The following is an 18,984-nucleotide window of genomic DNA, read 5'->3' on the forward strand; positions in this document are numbered from 1 at the left end:
AGTCCCGAAAATCCTTCCCCCTGTCCTCCTGGTCTTTCTTTCCCCCTGACCCTATGGTTTGTCCCGAAAATCCTTTATCCCACCCACGGTCCATACCTAAAAACCTTCCTCGACCCCCCAGTATCAGTCCCTAAAATCCTTCCCCTTGACACCAGTCCTTCCTTAAAATCCTTCCTTCCGTTCCCTGGTCAGTCACTAAAAACCTTCCCCCTGTCCCTCCTGTCCCCCTCCATCCATCCTTTCCCCCACTTGGTTGGTCCCTAAAATCATTCTACCCGCCCCCGGTGCATCCCCAAAAACCTTTCCCTTGTCACATGGTACTTTGTAAGCATCTTTCCCCCTGCCTGCCGTCCGTCGCTAAAATCCTCCCCCCCGCCCCAGGTCTGTCCCTAAAAACCTCGATCGACCCCTCGTTCTGTCCCTAAAATAGTTCTCCCCACCAACGGTCCATCCCTAAAATCCTTCCCCCCATTTGCCAGTTCGTTGCTAAAATACTTTCCAGCACCCCCCCTCCCGTGCCATCAGTAAAAATATTTCCCCCACCCGGTCTGTCGCTAAAATTCTTCCCCCTGTCCCTCCGTCCGTCCCTAAAATCCTTTTCCTTGCCTCCGGTCCTTTACTAAAGTCCTTTCCCCCGAAACCCCCAGTCTGTTACTAAAATCTATCACTCCACCCCCAATTTGTCTCTATAAACCTTTCTCAAACCCCCCTCCCCATGTCAGTCCCTAAAATTCTTCCCTTCATCCTCTGGTCCAAGATAAAAATCCCTCCCCCCGTCCCATTCTGTCCCTAAAAATCTTCCTCATGACCTCTGTGTCTGTCCCAAAAGTCCTACCCCAAGCTACCCCACTCTGTCCCTAAAATTCATCACTTCAACTCGCCCCTAAAATCCTAACTTGTGCCCTGGTCCGTTCCTAAAATCTTTTCCCCTGCCCCCAGGCTGCCCCTAAAAACCTTCCTCGACCCCCCCAGGCCGTCACTAAAATCCTTCCCACAGCCCCCCCCCATCTTATAAATCCCCTGGGGTTCAGTAATTCACTAATATCCTTCCCCTACCCCTGGTCCGTCACTAAAGCCCTTCCCCCCGGGTCTGATCTTAAAATATTTCTGCCTGCCCTCCCAGTAAGCTCATAAAATCCTTCCCCCTGTCACTTCCTAAAATCCTTAACACTGCCCTGGTCCCTTCCAAAAATCCTTCCCCCAACCCCTGTTCTCCCTAAATCCTTCCTCACTCCCCAACAGTACATTGCAAACATCTTTCCCCCCACCTGCGGTCCATCCCATATAACTGCTGCAAGAAAACTTGGGTTGTGGGCTTTCTAAGCCACAAAACAGTCCCCCCTGGCTGAGATGTCTAGCTTACAACTATGTCTGCATGCTGGATATTTCTTTGCACTGCTGGGTGGTCCTTTGTGCTGACAGGCAAGTGCATGCATTAATGTTTCTAGAAATGAAACACAGATTTGCACCATTTGGGTTTGTATTATGCTGTTTGTCCTCTTCCTGGATGATTGCTTTCTTTTTTTAAATTTTATTTAGTTTTATCATGAATAATATTTATTTTATTTGTTAATGATTGGATAAGGAATAGAAGCTTGCCAGCACTGTCTGAGAGGGTTGTTCACATTCATAGGTCAATGTACCTTGCCACCTCTGCAGATGTTTGTGAAATGTGTTCATTTGATTTGTGTCAATATAGAACAATGCTAGGACCACATGATGAAATGTAACCTTCTGTCTTACATACCCTTGTATAACCACACGCTTAAGAAAAACAGAGTGATCAATGGATATAGTTCCTGTATCTTGCAAAGAACATCTGGCTACATAGCTAGTTCCTGTATCTTACAAAGGACATCTGGTTACACACCCTGATATGCTGGCTAAAACTGGCTTGGCTGCTAACCGCACAGTGTTAAGTAAGAAAAGTTTACAGGGCGCATGCGTAAAATCTAGGGTCATCCTAAGGGTGAGCCGAGGAAGACTGCTGACTTCATCCACCGACCACCAGATAGGAGTTAAGAAGACCCTCGGAGATAGAAAGAGCATGCGCCATGAAGTACACGCCTATTCCAAGGATCCATTTACATAAACCAACCCTTTCTTAGAAAAAGCTATGAATATGTATTAGTTTAGGAAATGTAAACCTAAAATAAATCTTGTACAGTGCGCGTCTTGGTGGAGCGGAGACTCCTGGTGGCACCCAGTGCTGTTTGCTTGCCTCTATTTGCTTAATACATTGCAAACTTTGATTGTAATCCTATTTTGGGACTAAGTCATTTATCACAATGTTCTTCTCTTTCAATCGTGTCAGGGAACGCAAGGAAGTATAAGTTCTATATTTTTCTGTCTGTAACAACTCACATCCATGGAGCCATGTGAAAATAACACCCACGGGAAGAGAGTAACTGCTTGTAGATTGCTGCAGAATTTTTTAAGGGATGCTGAGTCATGTAAGGTCACTCCTCAAAACCTATCCTTTGTACAAAACCTGCTCTTTTTTGACCATGTCTGTCAGCACAGCAGCTAGGGCCGGCTGTGCTCCACAGTACCCACTTGTAACACCTGCACAGCACAGCCTCTTCAATCCCACTCACAGCCCAGCACATGGTTGCTCCCACAACAAACACTGTGGGACCAGGCCTCATTAGAGAGGACATGCAGACTACGACCTGTAGAGACTGATGAAATGGCAAGGAGCCATTTCAAAGGGAGCGCTGCCCCTTTAAGCGCGCCGGTAGGGGCGGGACGCGGAGCGGGGCGGCGCGCGGCGCGCTGAGGTCAGTGGCGAGCGTGCGCCGTCACAAAAGGAAGTGGCGGCGGCGGTGGCTGTCAGTGTGTGGAGGGGTGGGGGCCCGTGGGGTAGTGCAGTGGGAGGGCGCGGGCGGCAGGGGCCGCGCCGCGCCGCGCCATGGCCCAGCAGCAGATGAGCAGCTCGCAGAAGGCGCTGATGCTGGAGCTGAAGTCGCTGCAGGAGGAGCCGGTGGAGGGCTTCCGCATCACCCTGGTCGACGAGTCCGACCTCTATAATTGGGAGGTGGCGATCTTCGGGCCCCCCAACACTCTCTACGAGGGCGGGTACTTCAAGGTACGGCCTTCTCCCCCCCCACCATGCCGGTGGGCCCGGCCTCCCGCCGCTGCGGTGGTCCCGGGGAATCGTCGCTGGGGCCTGCGCGCACGCCCCTTGCCGCCTGCCGGGGCCTCTTTGTCGGGTTCGGGGGGACTCTGGCGCGGCGACGGGCTCGCGGCCGCTGTCAGCCCCTTGGCGCCCCGCGGGAAGGGGTTGGGGCCTGTGGGAAGAGGGCGGGCAGACAGGCCCGGCGCCCGCAGACGGTACTGGGCTAGCTGCCCCGCCACTGCCGGCGGCGGGGCGACGGGGGCGGTCTGCGGGGCCGGCCGGCTGGGGCCTGCGGGACTCCTTCCTCCCTCGGGATGTGCATCCTGTGTAGGATGACTAATTCGGGGTAAAGGCTGTGTTTTCCTCAAAACTTCATGGTATTCGGGATTTTTAATTTTTTTTTTGTTCGTGATCAGTTCCCCCACCCATCCCCATTTTCCTATTCTTTTCCAGACTTTTAGAGGGCAGCCTTCAAAGAGCTTCAGCAACACATAATCGATGAAAGTAGATAAATGCTTTCAATTCCTCTCTCGGTCTTCCTGTTAAAACAAAAAAAACTTTTTGTGGTTGTTATTTTTCCCTCTTGTAAATACAGTAAACAAGAAATCTGGCACTGCTGTCCCAGAAAGGTAGACAACTTAAATCAGGGGTCCTAAAACTGTTACCGAAATCTCGGAATGAAGAACTTATCGACACCAATGTGATGTAGATAAGCAGACACTTCTTTATTGACGGCCGGGTGCGTGAGTGAGTCCTCTCACGATCAACGCACACCAGGTCTCAAAATCAAACACCATATATAATACTTATCATACATATTCATTAAGTATTTATGCATAATCATAACATTTCTCAAAAATCATTAACATATTCTCCTCCCATATCCGATTCTGCGCAGTAAAGCTTAGAAAGGTCCAGAAATGGGTCTGGGGTACGATTTGGGTAGGTGGTATATGAGTCAGTGGTCGCGATCTCCCCCTGCCGGAATTACCTTTTACTAAAGTTCACAGTTTCTTGGCAGGCACCTACAAGCTGTTCCAGTCGACTCTCCCCAGATCCCATTAATCCTACATTCTGACATCTCAATATACTTTCTATATACAGAAGACTAGTTAGATACAAAGAAACCTTTCAAACCCTAAATTATTACTTAAGCTTCAACAATGATTCCAACCCATTCTTCTGGCCTTAGTACAAAATGTATAAAGGGTCTCACAACTACTTTTACTAAATAATCATAACTTTCTTCAACATATATTTTTATCCTCCTATTTTTCTATTCTATAAAATAACTCTATAAAATCAGATAATCAAACCAATAAAATCAATTAATCTCAACTCTTTAACAAATCAACAACATTTCCCCCCTTTGAAAGTGTTGAAAATCATTATTTCAATACTTTCACACTATTTACATGTCATTTGTTTCAACATATTTTGGTGGTGGTCTGTATCTTGGTGGACTAGTAGGCACTTCTCTCATAATCATAAGATTGACAGCAATCTTATTGATAAACTGTTTTTCAAACATGCATATACTAGCATGATCATCAAAAAGACAATCAATAACAAAAACAAAGTTTTGATTATAGATTGTATCCAAGAGCTTAAGTTCCATCCTAATTTATTAAAAATTTTCCCAAGCTAATCTTCTAACATATCCTTTTAAATAGTTTCAGTTTCTTTTTCAATTTTTCCCAATAGGTCCAGATCATGTTCCACATCCTGAGTGACATTTGGAATGTGGATACAACGGTGGTCCAGTTTATCCTTGAGATATCCACATACTCCATGTTCTTTAAATAGGAGCATATCTAGTGCCATTCTATTTTGTAGAGTCATTCTGGAGGTTGCCTATAATTATATATTCAATTCCTTAAACCCCTTTTTGTTAACGTTTGCTAATTTTTCCACTTGACCAACTAACTGATAGAGCCATGCTCTGTTTCTATATGAAGCTATAGGATTTAAAAGTGATTCCAGTGCCCAGCCAATTTTCACTCCTATAGATGGTTCATTCCAAATATCATCATTTATCTCAGATCTCTTTATTCGTTTCAGTTCTAAATTCTCTAGGGATCCTCTGAATGGTGATTTCTTCCAAATCGGACACAATGTTGACATGCCTAAGGTAATTTGTTTCACTTTACCATCTAATGGTAGATGAGTTGTCTAGGTTCCATCACTCAATGCCCAAATTAAATGTCCAGGACTTCGAATAGTAGATTTTCTACAACTAAACAAAGTTCCTCTTCTGACTGTAAAAGTACTGGTTAAATTGAAAATATTCTTAAGACCTCGACAAAAACAACCATATTTTAAAACAGTGACCTACGGAAGAATTCTTTAGATTAGTAAGTCTGCATTACTGCAATCATACACTTTTTCACATTTCCACCATGGCACTACTTTATTCTCCTTCTCTCCCGATGTAGTTGACCTATCATCTACCCAGGGTAATACTAAAAAAACCCTTTCCATCCCAGGTAAAACACCAAAAAGTTCTTACCATATACTGAAAATGGGAAAATATGGACATAGGCCATATAGAGTCCCATTGTTCTACTAATTGGGCACCTTGGCCAGTTTTATTACACTTCCATTTCATGATACTTCTGCTCACATTGGTTTTAAGTTGTTCATCATAAGAACACCATCCCACAGTCTTAAATCTCCCTATTTTGGTAAAAACATGATTTAACAATTTTTCACAATCTGCCAGACTACCTGGAGTTTTCCACTGTTTTCTAGTGACTTTCACTTGCTCATACCATTGAGTCACTGGCCTCTGTTCACAATAATTGGTTTCATTTTTATGTTCCAGGTTAGTCAAATTCATAGTTAAAATTCCCCATGGAATAGATTCACCTACTGCCCTTGGTATTGGTAAACAAGCAGTGATCTGCGTGATGTTTTTATAAATTGGCAAATTCTTTAATCAATCCTACCATTAAATTTTCCTCAGCCATTTGTTTGGGAATGTCAATCACTTGTTCTGTTTCTATTTGTCTTTTGTTCCTGTCCACCAAGCCATCCCATGATCCCACCAACATTACCAACCAAAAGAAAATCCAAAAACCAATCATAACCTGATATAAAAAATTAGACATGTTTCAAAGTCAATTTTTAAATCTCTGGGTCACGATTAACAATCTTCCACAGAGTAGATGCTTTCTTCCCTCAAGTATAATGTATCCAAGCATCCGATTCTGCAATTTTGATAGCTGTAAAAGTGGTTAACAGTATCTGGAAAGGTCCTCTCCAGTGCTCCTGCAAAGGTTCAGAGGTCCAAGTCTTCACATAGGCATAGTCTCCTGGTTGGAAATCATGCACTGAATTTTCCAGAGATAAAGGTCTATTCCAAATTACTACACTCCAAATCACAGCCAAAGTTTTCCTTAGAAAAAAACAAATAGTTATACATCCTGCTTTCCTTTTGCATGTATGTTTGGATTTGGTTCTGGAGATTCATATGGTTTTCCATATAACAATTCATAAGGACTGACTGAGGTTCCACTCTTTGGCTGTACCCTGATTCATAATAATGCCAATGAAAGTGCCTGAGGCCACTTTAGACTGGTTTCTTGACAAATTTTACTTATTTGTCATTTCAAAGTTTGATTCATCCTCTCCACTCTTCCACTAAATTGTGGTCTCCAAGACGCATGCAAATCCCAATTAATACCCAACACTTTGCTAACACTTTGGACTACTTCAGCAACAAAGTGTGGACCTCTGTCAGAAAAAATTCCAATAGGAACTCCAAATCTCAGAATTATTTCTTGTAATAACCACTTCACAACCTCTTTTTGCTTGTGTGGTGCGACAGGGAAGGGCTTTTGGCCATCCTGTAAAAGTATCAACCCCTACCAGAATGTACCGGTACCCATTTTGTCTGGATAATTCTGAAAAATCTACTTGCCAATAATCTCCATGTTCTACACCAGATTTCAGTCTACCCATTTAAACCTTTTTCTTAATCATTGGATTATTTTTCAAACATACCTCACACTTTGCAGTTACCATTTTAGCTATTCCCAACATTTTAACTGATACCACTTGTTTTCGTAAAGATGTTACTAAAGCTTCTGCCCCCCAATGACATTCTTGGTGTTTTACTTGAATTATCTCTCTCATTAAAAGAGGGGGAATTACTACCTGTCCATTAGGAGTTATCCACCATCCAGCTAAGTTTTTCTTAGCATTTAATAACTGACCTAATTTGTCATCTTCCTCTGAATATCTCGGTTTTTCCCTAGGAAGGGTTACTGTTTTAGAAGGAATTCTTGCCATTTGCGATATTTGTCTCTTTGCTACCTTCTTTGCTGTTTTATCAGCTAAATTATTTCCAATTATTATTTTTGTATTTCCTATCTGATGTGCTTTACAGTGCATGATTGCTACTTGATCTGGTTTTTGAACTGCTTGCAATAATTGTAAAATTTCTGTTTGATGCTTAATGTTTGATCCTTGAGAGGACAATAACCCTCTCTCTTTCCACAAGGCTCCATGGACATGCACTACCCCAAAGGCATATTTTGAGTCAGTCCAGATATTTACTTTCTTGTCTTTGCTAAGCTCTAAGGCCCGGATTAAAGCAATGAGTTCCGCTTTTTGTGCTGATGTGGTACTCGCCAATGTTCCTGCTTCTACAACTCTGGTGTCTGTTGTTACCGCATATCCGGCATATCGGACTTCTTGTTCCATAAAGCTGCTTCCGTCAGTATACAATTCCCAGTCTGGTTGCTCCAATGGTACATCTTTCAAATCCTCACAACTGGAATAAACATACTCGATGGTAGCCAAACAATCATGTTCTAGTTGTCCTTCTTCCTGTATAGAACTTAAAAGTACTGCAGGATTTACCAGGTTAGTTGTCTTTAGAATCACATCATCTTGTTCAGTCAATACCACCTGGTACTTCATCATTCGGCTGGGAGACAGCCAATGTCCCCCCTTCTGTTCTAGGACAGTTATCACCATGTGTGGGACATAGACTGTTATTGTTCTTCCCAAAGTCAATTTCCGAGCTTCTTGTATGAGCATCACTGTTGCGGCTACTGCTCGAAGGCAGTTTGGCCACCCTCTACTCACTGTGTCCAGTTGTTTAGAGAAGTATCCGACTGGTCGTTTCCAGCTTCCCATCTTCTGGGTTAGTACTCCCAGTGCCAGGTGTTGCCTTTCATGAACAAACAACTGGAAATCTTTGGTTAGATCCGGCAGTCCCAAAGCAGGTGCAGACATTAGGGCACGTTTCAATTCTACAAAAGCCTTTTGTTGTTGTGGGCCCCATACAAAGGGAGAATTCTTTTGCGCCTCGTACAGCGGTTTAGCTATTAGCCCATAGTTCATGATCCAAAGGGACAACACCCAGTCATTCCCAGAAATGCTCTGAGTTCATGAATATTTCTCGGCTCAGGTATACTACAAAAATAAATCTTTCTTTTATAACAATCAATATATCATCCACATATTGTAAAAATAAATGTCCAGGTCTTGGTTTGTCCTGTTTCCAGATTTCAAATTCCTTAGCTAAATGATTTCCAAAAATAGTTGGACTGTTTTTAAATCCTTGGGGTAATCTAGTCCATGTCAACTGCATCTTTCGCCCGGTTTGAGGATTTTCCCATTCAAAAGCAAACAGTTTTCTGCTTTCTTTTTCCAAAGGTATACAAAAGAAAGCATCTTTTAGATCAAGCACTGTAAACCATTGATAAGTGTCCCTTAATGCTGTTAACAGTGTATAAGGGTTTGCTACTACAGGATAAATATCCTTAACTATTTGATTTACTGCTCTCAAGTCTTGCACCAGCCTATATTCACCCGAGGGTTTTCTGGCTGGTAAAATAGGAGTATTATACTCAGATTCACATTCTTCCAAAATTTTATACTCCAAAAATTTATCAATCAATTTCTTCAATTCCTGTCTCACTTCCAGTTTAATGGGATATTGTTTAATTCTCACTGTTCCTGCGCCCTCCTTCAAATCTATTTTAACCGGTTCTGCTAGTTTCGATTTACCAAGAATATCTGTCTCCCATACAGTAGGGATCACTGCCAAGTCCACCTCCGGTGGAATTTCTTGTTTTACTTTTTCTTGTATCATCAAGATTTCTCCCGTTTTTGACTCAGGTATTTTCAAGAAAAGTTCTCCTTCGTCAAAAACAATCTGTGCATTTAATTTAGATAACAAATCTCTTCCTAAAAAGGATATCAGACATTCTGGTACATACAGAAATTCATATATAATTATTTTATTTCCAAATTTCAAATCCAGGGGTTGCAGGAATGGCCTGGTTTTGTTCCAGTTTTTCCTTTACGGGTATTTAATAAAAAATGTCACTCCTATATCCACTCCCAACCTCACAATTTAAACAACATTTTTTTTTTCACTTTCTTATTATCAAAAGTTATAGCCATTACCAAATTATCTCTAATAGTTAGCTTACATTCATCCTGCCAATCCTCTCTTTGTCTTAAATAAAAAAAAAACAAATCCACATCTGGCATTTTATTCCATTTCCCTTCTCTTTTACAATACAGCATTAACTGCAGAATAGTGTTATAATTCAGTGTCCCCTTCATGGGCCACTTTTCCTGATCATCCAATATATACAAAGGCCACCAATTATTGCAATACTCAAATTATTACAATACTCAATCATCTGACTCTTTTGCAGATCATCCTGTAAATTTCCCCAATGTGCCAATAAACATCCCAACAAAGAATTTTTTGGGATTTTGTCATTTACAGCAAGATTACCCATGCTTTTACTTTTAAACAACCGAGTTAACTTAGATGCCATGATATAATCTCTCACCGTACAATACACAATTATTCGACTCTGTCACTCCGATCCGCGGATCCACACTCCACACTCGCTTTCGTGCTCAATTGCACGTCTCGCCCTTACAGCCACACTCACACTTTCCCACAGTTACTTTAAACAAACATATAACACAATATTATACCTCTTAATTTTCTTCTTAATACACAAACACAAAACCACAAACACAAAAACTTCTTCTAACTTTTTGTTAGAGGCACTACCTTAGAGAACACTATAGCATATAGTTTCTCTTGTTTCCACTTTTGTCCAACCCTGCAATAGCTTTCGCTTATGTCTTACGGGCAGACGCCTAGGCTTCCACTTACACAAGGATCCTTTTAGTCCAACCCTGCGCAGCTTTCACCGCGTCTGACAGGCAGACTCCTAGTCCTACCCTGCGCAGGTCTTTCACTGCGTCTGACAGGTAGACTTACTCAGTGGGACTCCAACCCACTGGTGGGACTCCAACCCACTCCTTACCATACACTTATTATAGTGGGACTCCCCCCCACTTTCTCTACTGCACTTACTTACTTACTTTAGTGGGACTCTCACCCACTTACTACAATTAGAAAAAAAGAAGTGTCTTACCAAATATCCAGGGAACGTCGCGAAGAGCCTTACGGATCGGGGATCGATGGGTATCCCCGAGAAATCCTCGGTGCCGGCTGGAACCGATCAGGTCCCCGACTCCTCCGGTCTCCTTCAGCGAGGTCCCACCTGGGTCGCCAAAACTGTTACCGAAATCTCGGAATGAAGAACTTATCGACACCAATGTGATGTAGATAAGCAGACACTTCTTTATTAACGGCCGGGTGCGTGAGCGAGTCCTCTCGCGATCAACGCACACCAGGTCTCAAAATCAAACACCATATATAATACTTATCATACATATTCATTAAGTATTTATGCATAATCATAACATTTCTCAAAAATCATTAACATATTCTCCTCCCATATCCGATTCTGCGCAGTAAAGCTTAGAAAGGTCCAGAAATGGGTCTGGGGTACGATTTGGGTAGGTGGTATATGAGTCGGTGGTCGCGATCTCCCCCTGCCGGAATTACCTTTTACTAAAGTTCACAGTTTCTTGGCAGGCACCTACAAGCTGTTCCAGTCGACTCTCCCCAGTTCCCATTAATCCTACATTCTGACATCTCAATATACTTTCTATATACAGAAGACTAGTTAGATACAAAGAAACCTTTCAAACCCTAAATTATTACTTAAGCTTCAACAATGATTCCAACCCATTCTTCTGGCCTTAGTACAAAATGTACAAAGGGTCTCACAACTACTTTTACTAAATAATCATAACTTTCTTCAACATATATTTTTATCCTCCTATTTTTCTATTCTATAAAATAACTCTATAAAATCAGATAATCAAACCAATAAAATCAATTAATCTCAACTCTTTAACAAATTGACAACAAAACTACGGCCCACGGGCCATATACGGCCCCCCAGGGTCCTCAATCCGGCCCCCGGTATTTGCAGAACCCCCCCGCTGGGGGTTGGGGGGGAAACCAAGCAGCCGCAGATGACCTCCTGCCACTTCATCTGCGCCGGCCCCCTGCTTAAAAAGTTTGAGGACCCCTGACTTAAATCCTTAAAACAACTGGAGGAATAATTGCATGTTTTAATTAAAAGAAGCAATTAAAAAAACCTTGGTGTCAACAGAAGATATGTTGCATTGGACCTACCCCTTTGCACTTGATGTACATTTGGGCTCTGGCAAAATATTGTCCCCTTTGGCTCCTAGGAGTTATTGTTTTAGTAGTGGCTTCTGCATCTCTCATTTCATACCCTTTGATTTCTGTCAAACTGAAAACGTTTCTGGATGATCTCTTTGCTTTGCTAATATACATCTTGGTCTCTCTGAGTCAAGGTTTAAGAGCTTTGTTCCACAAAACAACCTGTAGCTTGGGTAATAATAGATTTGAGTCATGCTCAGTTCTGCCTTACTGTTTGGAAGAAAGGCAAGGCTTTGGCACAAGGCTTGCCTTTTGTAATAACTTGGCTGGCTTACTCATGTAGATGTGATGGGTATATTCCTAGATTGACCTCCATCTTTACTTATTCAGGAAATTGCTCTAGTTTTGGGTTGGTAACTGGGTCATACTTACATCCAGATGGTTTGGTGACCTCTTCCTGTGTTTACATTCCTCCTCATCTTTTCCTTTTTTTTCGAAGAAATCACAGTGGGTCAAAATATTTCTGTTTGGTTAGGGAGCTCTCTGGACTGTATGTTTGTAATTCTTTCTAGAAAGATGCTGAAGCAGCCTGTGAAATAAATCAGGGATGTGCATTAACAAGTGTAGATTTAGGCAAGGTTGCTGGTTGCCTTAACTCAGTATTATGAATGTGATCTATTTTCTGGTATTTATGTCCTTGAACTGTTGTGCCTTCTGCCTAATCCTGTGATGCTTATTTTGAGTGGGAGACTAAGGTCTCATGTTGCCTTCACCCTTCCACAGCAGAGGGATTATTTTTAAGAGGTATGGCTGGAGTTTGTCGTATGTAGTTTCTGTCTTTCCTCTTCTCCATGAGGAGCCATGCATGGTGTTTTTGTTTTTGGTAGCGTTTGATCTTTGGTTATATGTCCTACGATCTGAGCCACTGAAAAAGTGGTCTTAGACCCTCATTTTCTCCTTAGGGAGAAGGAGTCTTATTGTCTGGAGAAGCAATGTTCTTGGCTTTCTCTGTATTGGGCCTTCAGGCAAACCTTTAGACATGTTAGACTTGGCTTACTGAATCATTTAGAAATAAGGTTAATACCCTAAATTTTATTTGGTGGGGTGACTACTTTGATATATTCAGTGTAAGGTGAGCACTAGTTCAGATCGGTATCTGATTTATTTTTCAGGTTTCTTGGCTTGATGAAATATCTAGCTTCATCTTAGTTTGTCATCTTAGTTTCCTAAGATTAGGTAAGCAGGATTGTAAATATGTAATTACAGGATATAACTCTTAATTCCCAAACTCTCATAACAACAAAGTTTTTCTTCCACTTGAGGTATGGTTTGAGGGTAGGAACTGGAGAGAAAGTAAAAAGGCTTCTAGTTAAGCTCAAATATAAATATTCTGAGGAAAACCTGTTTAATGTGACCTTAATAAAGAAAGTGTTAGTGATGGTTGATTGGGAATACAAATGCTTGATTTGTGTTCATGGAGCTCTTCAAGCTGGTAGCATCAGCTTTTGGCACCTTCTTTATTCTTGGAGAAACATGACCTTTCTCTCTAGGTTGTTGAACTAGCTGAATAAACTGAAACGAGGGAAGTGTTCTCTTTGCACCCCCTTGATGGGAGCTACTGCTGTTAAAGCTAGTTCAGCATTTTGACAAGTTCTGGTTTCAGTTGCTAATCCTTTAATTATCCTGCATTTGATAAATTGAAGCAGAAAACATGTACCCCTGAATGTTTGTTTAAATGATAGGTTATCAATACTTTAGTACTGGCTATAAAAGTCAGGGACTTATTAAAAATTTGAGCACAGCATCTAAGCATATTTTATCAACTAATATAGTGTGCTCAGATCTGCTGCAGTACTTCATAGTTTAGAACCTCCTAGCTACGTGGAAAGGGAAGCAACCGCTTTGTGAAGAGTTGCTTCTATCAGTGAGGTATAGGAGCAGTCCTGAACTGCAAGCCCCCCCCCATGCAATCAGCTAAAGGTGCACATCTGCAGTGGAGGTTGTCACAAGTCCAGGTGTTTCTGCATGGCTGTCCTTATCCTTTTCAATTTTTGCCTTATCTAGTGACTTTATATAGCTATTCAGTATGACTGGACAATGTTTTGGGCAATCATTTGCTTAAGTTCTAGGCTACTACCCTCAAGGAAGGATTTGAGCTATTTCACATGCACTGGTTACATCATTCCTTGCTGGCAAGGCAAAAGTAGCTCAGGATTAGTGAAGTTAAGTCCTCCAAAGAGGTTCAGTGATAAGAGTAAATGTCTGTCCCTTAGCTGCTGTCAGCAAGAAATTGCCACTCTGACTACAGTTTCTGGCAGTCAGTTGTGTTGGGCTACAGGTATTTGACTGCAATAGGTGAACTTGATTATTTTATATTTTTTTTGTCCCTGGCTCATTCAGAGTTTAAGGGTGGAAGGTGGGTAGACCTTGTGTTTCTAAGATACTGACTTGCTCACAGCTGATTCAGTTACCAAGGGTTTTTTGAGTGACAAAGGGAAGACTTCTCAGAATGAAATGCTTCATGTCCAAGTCATAGTGCTAGTTGTTTCTTTCTTAGGTCAGCTGGGAAGGACATGGTATAAGACTGGTCTTTAGATTGGACTTCACTGGTCTATGTGGTAGTTCTGAATTGCTCTGGAAATGATGGGACTGTGTTTTTGTAGTTTTGCAGGCAGTGCCTGAGTAATAGAGAAACAAATTGTGCTGTCATCTGCAGAACTATGTGTGAGCAGTTCATCAATGCCACCTTTATGCTATAGGCATCTTCCATTCAGCTGAGAGGGTTCTTTGCTTAATGGCAGAACTTCTTCACCTTTTAGTTTTGGCAGCTGATGCTTAAATAGGGACCACCACAACAAAGGGTATTAAGCTGTAATCTGGTAGTGATAGGTGCTAGTTGGGATAGGTTTCAATGGCTGATTGTTGTGTGGTGAAACTTCTACCATCTCACTTGACTGTTGATCAGTCTTTTTCTGCCTTGAAATCCAGTGTCTGTCTTTGATGCTTGGGCCTTCAGAACCTGGAGGCTGATAAACCTCTGTCCAATACTTTGATCAAGCAATGTTTTCAGGATACTTACAGTATTAATAGAAGGTACTTCCTGATGGTTGGCTTAGTTCTATGTGTTTGGTGCAATTCTACCTTAGTATCACAGTTTTTGATTGTTTTTAAAGGAAATTCTTCTCACTTTTATAGTTGAATGGTATTTTTGTGCTGGGAGCCAACTTTTCAGGGAAGGTGCAAGTGAGAAATTATACAAATTGAAACTTCATTATTAAATGCATAGTGCTGCCCAGAAGCACAGTTTGACCAAGTATGCTGTGTCAAGAAGCATGTTTAATGTAGAACAAGAGTCAATATTAAAAGTTCCTTTGATTTAGGCTGTGTAGATGAAAATGAATACACCTAACACAAAAGGAAACAAGAAAAATGAACTGCATTGTTAGAGTTGCTATTTGATAGTTCTTAAGGCAATTTATTTCATGAGGTGTTTTTGCTTGAAAGAGCATGTCTTGATACAAGTTAAGGGAGGGAAAGAACCCAAGCATTATGCTTAGTTTTCTCAAGTAATTTGGGGGTTAAATACTTGTCAAGGCATTCTTTTCCTTGCTTTTTGTAACTGTTAACCAGGTGCTGTTTAGAGTTCTGTATTGTTGGATCTCAGCTTCTTAAAAGTGATTTGTTTTGATTTCAAAGCAATTTGCAATATGTGGGAATAATTTTTTCAGAGCATTGAATTGAGATGTAATTTACTTATAGATAACTGATGGCAAGTATGAGCACCATGTTTAAAAGATTGGTATTGTAGGCTACTTCCCAGAAAGCTTAAAATGAAGCAAATGAATGTTTACCAGTAACAACTTTAACTCCACAAAAATATTCCTTAGTGCCAAGGGAAAAATTTGTGGTGCTCTCAGCACAAAAGCTGCTTTCCACAGGCCTCTGTGTTTAAGGTGCTACAGAGCTTCTCTCTATGTATTTAATCTTCTATTTTTGTTGCTTTTAGGTATCATCAATGCTAATAAACAGAGGCTTGATGCAGTAAAGGGGTATGGTGCTGCAGGTGAATAGAGGCTGGATTTGCTTGGTCTGGGTCTGAAGAGCTCCCATTCAGAGCAGGCTATCTCTAAAGCAAAACAGCTGCTAAGCTGTCTGCACGCAGGGAGGCAAGAAACTTCTGATGTTAGTTCACTGATCATAAGCACAGTTATGATCTCTAACTCTCAGGCCTAGAGAATACCTGATTGACCCTCACTCTGCTTTACATATAGTCTCTTGGATGGTTACATCTGTGAGCCCCACAGAACCCCCCAGACAACTCACCCAGCCTGTAGCCTGTTCTGGACAGTTGCCTAGCCTCAGGAGGCAATGGGCAAGGTAATGATGGTAGCCAGCTCCTAGTCTTTTCCCTAGGGCTCCTCTGATCCAAGTAGAGTTATTGTGTATGCTAAGAAGAACAGATAGTGATTTCCAGTTCTAATGCTGCCTGAAAACACAAGATTATGTGCAATTAGGTCCTGCTGTATGGCAAGAAGAGGGCTGTAACACAGCCAATCTCTACTATTAGAATAAAAATTGAAAGCTTTCCATTTGGAAAGATGGAGCACTGTCAGTTTGCATAATTGTCCCATTGTTTGGCTCTTTTTCTATGAGTTTGCATTGTTATACAAGAAAAAATAAATATTCATGCTATTTTACCTTATCCAAGGATCATTCTGTGCAAAGAACTGAGCCTCTTGAAATTTCTTGCCTAGTATTGCAGTGATGTTATGCTAGTGTAAGAGTGTGGGACCACATCTGTAACTTCTCAAAAGCTCAAGCATGTTTTTACCTTGCTGTTTCTGAAGTCATGCTTACATTGCCTGCTATTTTACATAGTGATATATTCACATTGAGTATCTTCTTTTTAATAGCACTTTAGGACTACTGCATGATGCTCACTTTGCATCTAGAGGGTAGGAAATGCCGGGGGAAAAAAAACCACGTGTTTGCAGAACCTTAACTGTAGTCTTTGATATGCAGTTTGGCTGTGTAGTTTATGGCCATTATCAGGCATTCATAGTAATTAATAGTATAGACTAAACAGTGGAGACTATGTTGAGCTTAAGTGTGAGTTAGTTGGAAATATAGCAAACTTACAGATGGGCTGGTATGTGGCTGGACTGGAGGTTATGTGACTCAATATAGCAGGCCCTTATAACTTGAGCTATATGTGATCAGGTGTGTGCATATACATATGCATGTGCACAAATTAGCTTGCTATTTTCAGAGTGCTACTTCATTTTTAAAGCCTTAGTGTTTTATCTAGCATTTTGAGTTAGAATTGCAGTTAATCTTACTAAGCTCTTGCAGTAGTGACTTACTGAGAATGTTTCATCTCACCAGACCAGTTTAATAGTAATAACTTTGGCATTGTGTACCCTCCCCTCTGAAGCACTAGTAGCCAAGATGAGCCAAATTGATTGCCTATCTCCACATTTTCTGAAATATCTAAAATGCATGAATAGTTGACCAGTGGCCTACAAATAGGAGAAAAATGATGAAGTTACTGAATTGGGGTGCATGTAGGATATTTTGGACTCTTGCTTGACTTGAAGAAATGTGACCTTAAGACTTCCTGGATATTTGGGTTTTTTTTTTAATTGAGGCTATCTCCTAAAGAACAAGGGGAACATAAAGGGGCTGTGGATGACACTTTCAGATATCATAGTATTTGTAATTAACAAAGAGAAGGCTGTCCAGCAGGCAGGCTGTGTCTTTGTGTCTTACTCCTTAAGGTTTTAGTACTAGAAGCATGATGTATTCCCATTGGTCTGTTTTGTTCTCTTAAAATTATACAGGCAATATAGAAATTCAGGTAAAGGGTTTTTGCTTAGGAAACCTAAGTTCGTAGCAGTAGGGACACATTTGCAATAGCTATGTGACTCTTCAAGATGTATCCCAGTTAAAGTATTTAAAACATTTTAATGTGCATTGTAACAAAATAGAGGGGGTTAAGATGCAAACCCTTTTGCCATTGGAAACTCATTGGAACAGTGTAAAGCCCAATGTTTAGCCAGTTATGCCACTTGACCCAAGTCTTCTGTGAAAGACACTTCTCCATTGTGCAAAAAATCTTGGTTTTAAATTAATTCTTAGATGACTTTGCAGCTAGAAACCTTTTGTGCTCAGACCTAGGCCAAGGCTGTAATAATATTCTCTTTTGCAGTGTCATCTCTGGCCTTGTCAAAGCAAAAGTTATGCAATGGAGTAGCTTTGACTTATAATACACTTTGTGAAGATGCATTTGTTCTTGCATAGTCTGCTCATATAAGCCTCTAATTCATGGATGTAAACCACACTGGTGTGCGAATGTTTGCTTATCTTTGCTAGAATAACTAAGTATTCACTTTTAATAAAAGAATAGGCTTATGTATGGAAGAAAAATGAATTTCATCTTAGCGCTCATGGTTACTTCTCTTGCAGAATAGTAACTGTACTCACACTTAGTAGCTGAATGCCTTTCAGTAGTGTATTAAGAAGTATAACTTTAAAGGTACAAAACAGACCTTAACCTCTCAGAAGGGATTTAGATAACTACAAGACATTTAACTTGTCATTTATGTGGTAACAAAATGCCCATACCAAAATGTTTCAGATGGTGTGTGGTGCTTTTCAGTTAAGGTGAAAAAGTCTTGTCTGTTCTTAGACAGCTTGCTGAAGTGTCAATATCATTACCTAACCTCTTTTGTTGTGACCATAAGTTATTTAAGATGCTAAGCAAAAAAAAAAGTCACTGAAGCTCAACTCTTATTGAAAACTTAGTGTTCAAATTCAGTGGATCATGGTAACATTTCTTCTTGTATAATTTTGTAAGTGTCTGTTTATTGAGGCAACCATAGTAGTCTTTTGTGTTTAAACAATTCTCTATAGAGGACCTGTTGTCACTTCTTTGAAAGACCAGTGAACTTCTAAATGAAAGTAGGTGTTTCATATTGCTGTATGATCTCCATTGGAGTATATAAAAGTTTTTAGACCAACATAGAGTATTATTTCCATTTCTCAGTGCCTGCCAGAAATCTTATGTGCTTCAAAGTTTGACTGATTTTTTTTTTTCTGTGAAATGTAACTCTCTTTACCTGCTAGTAGCAGTCTTTCATTTGTGTGGAAGAAGCTTGGCTGCCTTTGGCCTGAAATACAGCACTAGTGGCACTATTGGGGGAAGCTGGATAGGTGGGGTAGACTTCACTGAGGCTGTGAGCGTTCTGGCTTTTACATTTTGGGGTTGGCTGGATTATTTTGGAAAACTTAATATTGAAGTTTGGTTTGACTCTCAGAATTATGGGCAGACTTATCAGGA

General features: G+C 41.0%; 1 protein-coding gene across 1 annotated transcript in view; it reads left to right on the plus strand.

Annotated features, from left to right (window-relative positions):
- The first annotated feature begins 2,798 nt into the window (after nucleotides 1-2,798).
- LOC121080618 (ubiquitin-conjugating enzyme E2 R2-like) overlaps nucleotides 2,799-18,984 on the plus strand; it is a 36,150-nt gene continuing 19,964 nt past the window's right edge. Inside the window, exon 1 of the mRNA XM_040578768.1 lies at nucleotides 2,799-3,088. Coding sequence (XP_040434702.1) covers nucleotides 2,912-3,088 — 177 coding nt within the window. The 5' untranslated portion in view covers nucleotides 2,799-2,911. The remainder of the gene's footprint in view (nucleotides 3,089-18,984) is intronic.

The sequence above is a fragment of the Falco naumanni genome, chromosome W (genome assembly GCF_017639655.2).
Source record: "Falco naumanni isolate bFalNau1 chromosome W, bFalNau1.pat, whole genome shotgun sequence".
Taxonomy (NCBI): Eukaryota; Metazoa; Chordata; class Aves; order Falconiformes; family Falconidae; genus Falco; species Falco naumanni.